The sequence below is a fragment of the Triticum aestivum genome, chromosome 3B (assembly GCF_018294505.1).
Source record: "Triticum aestivum cultivar Chinese Spring chromosome 3B, IWGSC CS RefSeq v2.1, whole genome shotgun sequence".
Lineage (NCBI taxonomy): Eukaryota > Viridiplantae > Streptophyta > Magnoliopsida > Poales > Poaceae > Triticum > Triticum aestivum.
This window is the reverse complement of record NC_057801.1, coordinates 247,264,931-247,270,904: the sequence shown is the minus strand read 5'-3', so window position 1 is coordinate 247,270,904 and position 5,974 is coordinate 247,264,931. Positions and strand designations below refer to the sequence as shown.

The 5,974-nt window shown below is 45.1% G+C and overlaps 1 protein-coding gene across 1 annotated transcript in view; it reads right to left on the bottom strand.

The window, feature by feature from the left end:
- Positions 1-1,156: 1,156 nt before the first annotated feature.
- Positions 1,157-5,974, bottom strand: part of LOC123069538 (E3 ubiquitin-protein ligase hel2) — a 5,103-nt gene continuing 285 nt past the window's right edge. Inside the window, exons 2-8 of the mRNA XM_044492425.1 lie at positions 5,744-5,974; positions 5,284-5,601; positions 4,104-4,312; positions 3,976-4,024; positions 3,022-3,111; positions 2,838-2,900; positions 1,157-2,709 (exon numbers count right to left, since the gene is read on the bottom strand). Coding sequence (XP_044348360.1) covers positions 1,480-2,709; positions 2,838-2,900; positions 3,022-3,111; positions 3,976-4,024; positions 4,104-4,312; positions 5,284-5,601; positions 5,744-5,911 — 2,127 coding nt within the window. The 5' untranslated portion in view covers positions 5,912-5,974 and the 3' untranslated portion in view covers positions 1,157-1,479. The remainder of the gene's footprint in view (positions 2,710-2,837; positions 2,901-3,021; positions 3,112-3,975; positions 4,025-4,103; positions 4,313-5,283; positions 5,602-5,743) is intronic.

Below are 5,974 nucleotides of genomic sequence, written 5' to 3'. Positions count from 1 at the left end.
AGAGAGAGAGAGAGAGAGAGAGAGAGAGAGAGAGAGGCGCAAGTAGCAAGGGGAACAATCATGGGATGGTTTTTTTCTCCTAGTGCACCCCTCGCTATATAGGTGGCTGGGAGGTTTGGGTCGACCAACCCTTGGAGGAGTCCCTCCTCCTTGCATCAAACAGCCCTAGTCCAACTAGGACTCCCCTTATTGATATTGTTACTATGTTGATGTCACTGGGAACAGAATCGCTTTGGTCCCTTCTCCTCTGCACCATTGATGCTAGAACACAAGAGTTCTAGGAAAAGAAGAAGAAGGTACTTGAAGAATATACAACCAGGAAGAACAAAGTGAATGGATTTTCCACAACATTTTTGTTTTACTACAAGTTTGTTGCACCAATTCTTTATCGAAATATATGTACCCTCAAAACCGGTCCACAGAAGCAGGTATATTGCTTTCCATTTACGATCCAATTACATAAATTCCTGGAGGGATATACGAGGGGAAATAGATGATAGACACAAACGAGTTCCCGAATCTTGGAGCAGGACAATGGGCGTGCCCTGGCCCCTGCATGTCACAAACTCCTGCCCACATGAAGCTCCTAGTTCAGGCATCAACACTCATAGTTGTAATTCAGGCATGGTCATGTTGCAATTCGAAGTTGAGAGGAGATTAATCTCTCCGGGGGCGGTACGTCGCTTAAATGGTGGAAAAATCAGCATTGTATTTCACCGCTTCAAGACCACGTGGAACATATTAAGGCTAAAATATTTCTGTGTTTTTTTTTTCATGTTGCATTGATCCTCTAATACTAAGATGAGGTATATATAGAGTACAAGTGTAAGAGAAAGAGACTTGGGGTAGAGGCAAGTCATAGATGATTTATACTTATTCTCATCTCGTGCAGAGCCATTGTGTTTATCACGGCAATTCATACCTACACTTTGCGCCCTCGGGATTAAGAAGACAAAGTAAAGCGTCTTGAATTGTTCGTTACTGTTGATTACTGACAAGTACTACTCCCTTTAATTCAAATTAATCGACGAGCTTTGGTACACCATTAGTACAAAGCTGTACTAAAGCTCCGTCAATTAATTTGGATCTGAGGGAGTACCTCTGTTAGGAACAGAGGCTGTACTTTGTATTAGGTTGGACATAGCGCACTGATGGATTTGGATATGTAAAAAAGTATAGTTCTAGATGGATTTGATATGTATTTCCATACAAACTTCGAAATACTAATCCTGACAGAGACATCCCGAAATACAATAGCTTTGATAGTTACCATCCACATAGTTCATAACTATTCCTTCTTCACAACATTCACGACACAATTACGCAAACTCAACATAAAGTTCAGACACAGAGAAACAGAAGCGAACCAAATAATCACTCCACGGCCTTTTCAGTCGCCTCAACAAGCCAGACACAAAGCAGGGGAAAACGGACGTTTTCACAGCAGCTCAGGTGGCAACTCATCCTGTAAACCGCAGTTTACTTCTTCGCCTTGCTCACGAGTCTCTGCCCCCCACGGTTTTGCCAAGCACCCTTCACAGGCCACCTCGGCTCCTGCAAAGGTCCATCGGCTGCTCCACACCCTTCTCTCAACAGCGCTCTAGAGCCTCCCACCTGCGACTGAAGCTTGCTGGCAGCACTCAGGAGCTTACCCTCTAACGAATCCTGTGCAGCAGCAGGAAGTTTCCCCTTCCCCTTATTTTTCCGGGTGCAGTCTTTCGAGCAAACAGCTCCACCGCCACCATTTCCTTGGAGGCTTGTAAGGCGCAAATTCGCATAGTAGGCATCAGCAAGCTCCTTCTGCTTTTGAGGATCCGGCAGTAACCTTGACATTTCAAGAACGAGGTGCGACAGACCAAATTGTTCGACGTATGAAAGATACTTTGAAGCATTGATAACTCCTTGACGATACTCCCCGGAGATCTCTTTGAACATCGAGTACCTGTCCCGGTCCATTCCTAATGCGGCCTGCATTCTTTCAACCAATGAATTATTCGCTGCACGAACATCATCCACAGAGCACAACACCTGGCGGCTCACAGGTGTTTCTTGCCTTCCATTTCCTGCAGAAGTCAGACTCAGCGATCCACTAACGTGAGGACTTGTGTTGGGTGTAGGCCAACTTGGGGAGTGACTTGAACCAGAAGGGATCAAATCAGTATTTTGAAGGGACCAATGCTGAGCAGAATGGTGTGTATTCACAATTCCATTGCTTTGTTGTCGGAGCCCAAATGCATGAGTGTTCTCAGCTACCTTTCGTACCCCCTGCTCTGTTGAAGCGGCAGTTCTGTTATTACTGCCTGATAAAGGAGGGAATTCCAAATCCATTGCGCGTGCAGCAGTCCGTGAGCTCCGACTGACAACTGGTGTATACCCTGATTGCCCTGATATGGGAGGGGATGAAGCTTCTTGAAAACAGGAACCTATTCTTGCATCAGGAACCTCCTGGCGGGAGAGGGGTTGTGGTTGCTGCCAAACACGATTCATCCCAGAGCTTTGGCCTGCTTGTGATGAGTGCCCAGAACTAGATCGCAAGGGAGACACAACTGCAGCAACTTGATTTCCCGAGCCACGACCCATATTTGCAATGCTATTCTGAACAGACAGCAAGGTATTGTCAACAGAACCATTGGAGAGGCAAGCGTTATGCCTTCTACCTCTGCCATTACTCTGCTCTAGCTCACTCCGGTCTCGAGAACTGGTTGGTGTCTGTCAATGACGGGCAAAGTAAAATAGATCAGCTTAATGCTCCATTTTTACTATCAATATGTATATGCTAGCATGTCAATAGTTGGCTTAACACAAGAGATGGAAATAAGGCAGATTCGTTTGTACACCTGGAGAGCAGAATTCTTCTGTGCATGAGGCATGCGCTTCCTATGCTCCACAGCATTGTGCCTCTGGAGGGAACAAGAAAAGAAATGATGTAATATCAGTAAAGGATAACCAGTTATCATGTACTAATCTGGTGACATGTCCAGGGAATATGATTTAACAATATATCATTTGTGTTTGACTTGCCTTAAGCTCTGCTTCACTTTGGAAGACAATGAACTTCTTCTCCAAGCACTCTCTGTCCTCGCAGAAGAAATGGTCTCTTCGGAAATGCATCTAAAGGGGCACATGCACCATGTTAGGTTCTAACATGAAATTTACCACAATTTTGACTTGGAATTCTGTAGCAACTTGTTATTCCAATTTAATACAAGTCTACCACTAAATTCTGTACCATAGGATTGATATGCAGTAAAAATCTTGTGTGGGAATGGCATGCATAGGCACCGAAAATGGAGACCATGTTATATCCACATCAAGGATAATAGATCTAGCAGGCACAGCTCCAGTTGGAAGAGATAGACAATATGCTATGGTCTCGCTTAACTGCTACGGACATGACCTTCAACTGCGGAAGTGATGTGACATCAATTTAATCAATATACTCATTACAGTGTTCCGAAAGGCGCTGCCTAGCCATAGTCTGCATAGGTGGCATCTACATGCTAGGGTACACCCTCTCGCCTAGGCAGCCGCCTAAGCAGGACTAGGCGCTGGTCTGCTTCCTGATTGGTGCCTAGCACCTTGTGAATGTACTCCCTCCGTCCGGAAATACTTGTCGTAGGAATGGATGCATCTAGACGTATTTTAGTTCTAGATACATCCATTTTTATGCATTTTTCTGACAAGTATTTCCGGACGGAGGGAGTACATTGATGGTCCAAACATAAGGCATACTTAACAAATATAGACTCGGAGATTAAAAATGGGTAAAATATACAATTCTATTCAAATAACCTAGTTGGGCAAGGATAGAACCTTATATCTTATCTACACAATATTTGGTATCCACTCCAATATCTCTGTAGTACAAATTTGCCCATAGATGCAATGTTTACATGTATTTATGTTGGTTTTACTGCCTAAAATTAAGATAGCACTCTGACTTTAGTATAACTATGCCAACTTGATATGACATACCTCTAAGTCATCATAGTTCCTGAAATAATCATCCTGCCCACCGTGCTGCCTGTAAACAACCATGAAGTCAGAGAAACCCTAAGCTTTGTACTTATGCCCCAACAAATAAAATAACGGTTGCGTAGCACCTCTGACATATGTGACAAGAATAATGTTCTCTTGTCATATGTGTATCTAGCTCAGTCTCTCCATAAAATGGGCTTTTACAAAACTTGCACATCGGGTGCCCTGCAAAACCCCGGCGCTCAACTTCCGAGCCATCCACCTCTGAATCACCGGTTTTTATGTGCTGGTTTAATTGAGGCCTTGTATAAAGTTTCTGCTCGCAAATAAATACCTGCTCAAGACAACAACAGTACAGGAATTTCTTATAAAAATCAAATATTGTGGAATACATGAAATATTCATTGCTCGGGCTACAAGCCAAGTATGCAATCATGATAAGCAGGATGTACCTTCATAACTAATTTTCCCTGCTGGTAAAAAGAAATCAGTGGGAATTGGCAATATGCCAAACATTAAATCATTATGCAGCAGGTTGAAAAATATGGTTCAGCTATGTTAATTTGGGTGTTCTCCTAACTATTTTAAGCATGTAAATGTGAACTGCAAGAGAATGGAAATGCTAATTTGTGGACACAAATCTTCAAATCAACAAATCTTCTGAACTATTTAACCATTGTTTGTTCACATCTGATGTAATAAACTTGAATGTTGGAGTGAAAAGAAGTGATGGAACTCCAAAAAGGTTAGATATTTTATCTACTATTAGGAAGAATACATACATTTTTGCTATGGTCTAAATGAGAGAATTATATGATATATCATCCACTGGTGGATAAAAACAAGGGATGACATGTGTTAAGTTGGTATGGAGAGCAACGGGCTAGCAAAAATAATACAATCAACACTCAGGAAATAATACTTCCATTGCTACATGTAGATGACAACAACGGCAACAAAAATATGGCAAAGCACTACTAGTTTGTAAATGATACTAATAGCATCATACAGCAACATGATCTAAGAACTATCATGTCAACACAAGAAAAAATCAAGTCTTAATGCATTAGTAACTGGTATTGAGCACTGCACAACTAAATGCAAGGATGAATTGACCACGCCGCACCAAGTTATATGCCTAGTGTTGCACGAAGCTATTGGTATTACCAGCAAGCATTTCATCACATTAGAAAATACTCCCTCCGTCCGAAAATACTTGTCACCAAAATGAACAAAAAAGGATGTATGATGTATCTAGAAGATTAAAGCAGTTAACAAGGACAAGCAGGCCATCAATTGCATCACCTTCCTCCCATCCAAGCAGAGGTCGCACATGTACAAGCAATGCTTGTTGGACAGATGGGCTTTGAGCTGCTCAATGCTGTCGAACTTGATCTTGTGTTTCGCCTTGGACGACTTACTGCCCTTCTTCCCCTTGTTGCCGCTGCTTTCGCAGACGGTGCAGGAGATCCGGCACATCGCCCTTACCATCCTGTAATGGTCAGCGTCGTCGAACCACACCTGCGTGGCCTCGTGGTACCAGTACTCCCCGGTCTTGCCCTCGCCGGCCGCGGCCGGCAGCGCCGAGAGATCGCCGATCGCCTTGGTGCGGTCCCCCATTTCCTGGGCAGCGAGAAGCCATCCATGAGGGCGGAATTCGAAATTTTGAGACGCGCGCGGCGCGGGGGCGGCGCGTGGGGCGAGAGGGTTGGGGGCGGGCAGGGGAAAAGCGCGGATGAAAAAACCCTAGGTAGGTGGTGCTGACCTTGGTGGCGAAGACGGCGGGGCAGTGGGTCATGCAGAGGCAGCAGCGCTGGTCGCGGAGGACGAAGCGGAGGCGGGTGACGCAGGCGGAGCAGACCTCGCGGTGGCCGCAGGCGCCGTAGGCCACCCATTCGAGCGGCTCCGCGCAGACGGCGCAGGCGTCGTCCATGTCGAGCTCCACGGCGGAGGGGGGCGCCGGCGGCGGGGGAGCTGGCCTGGGTGGCGGGGGAGG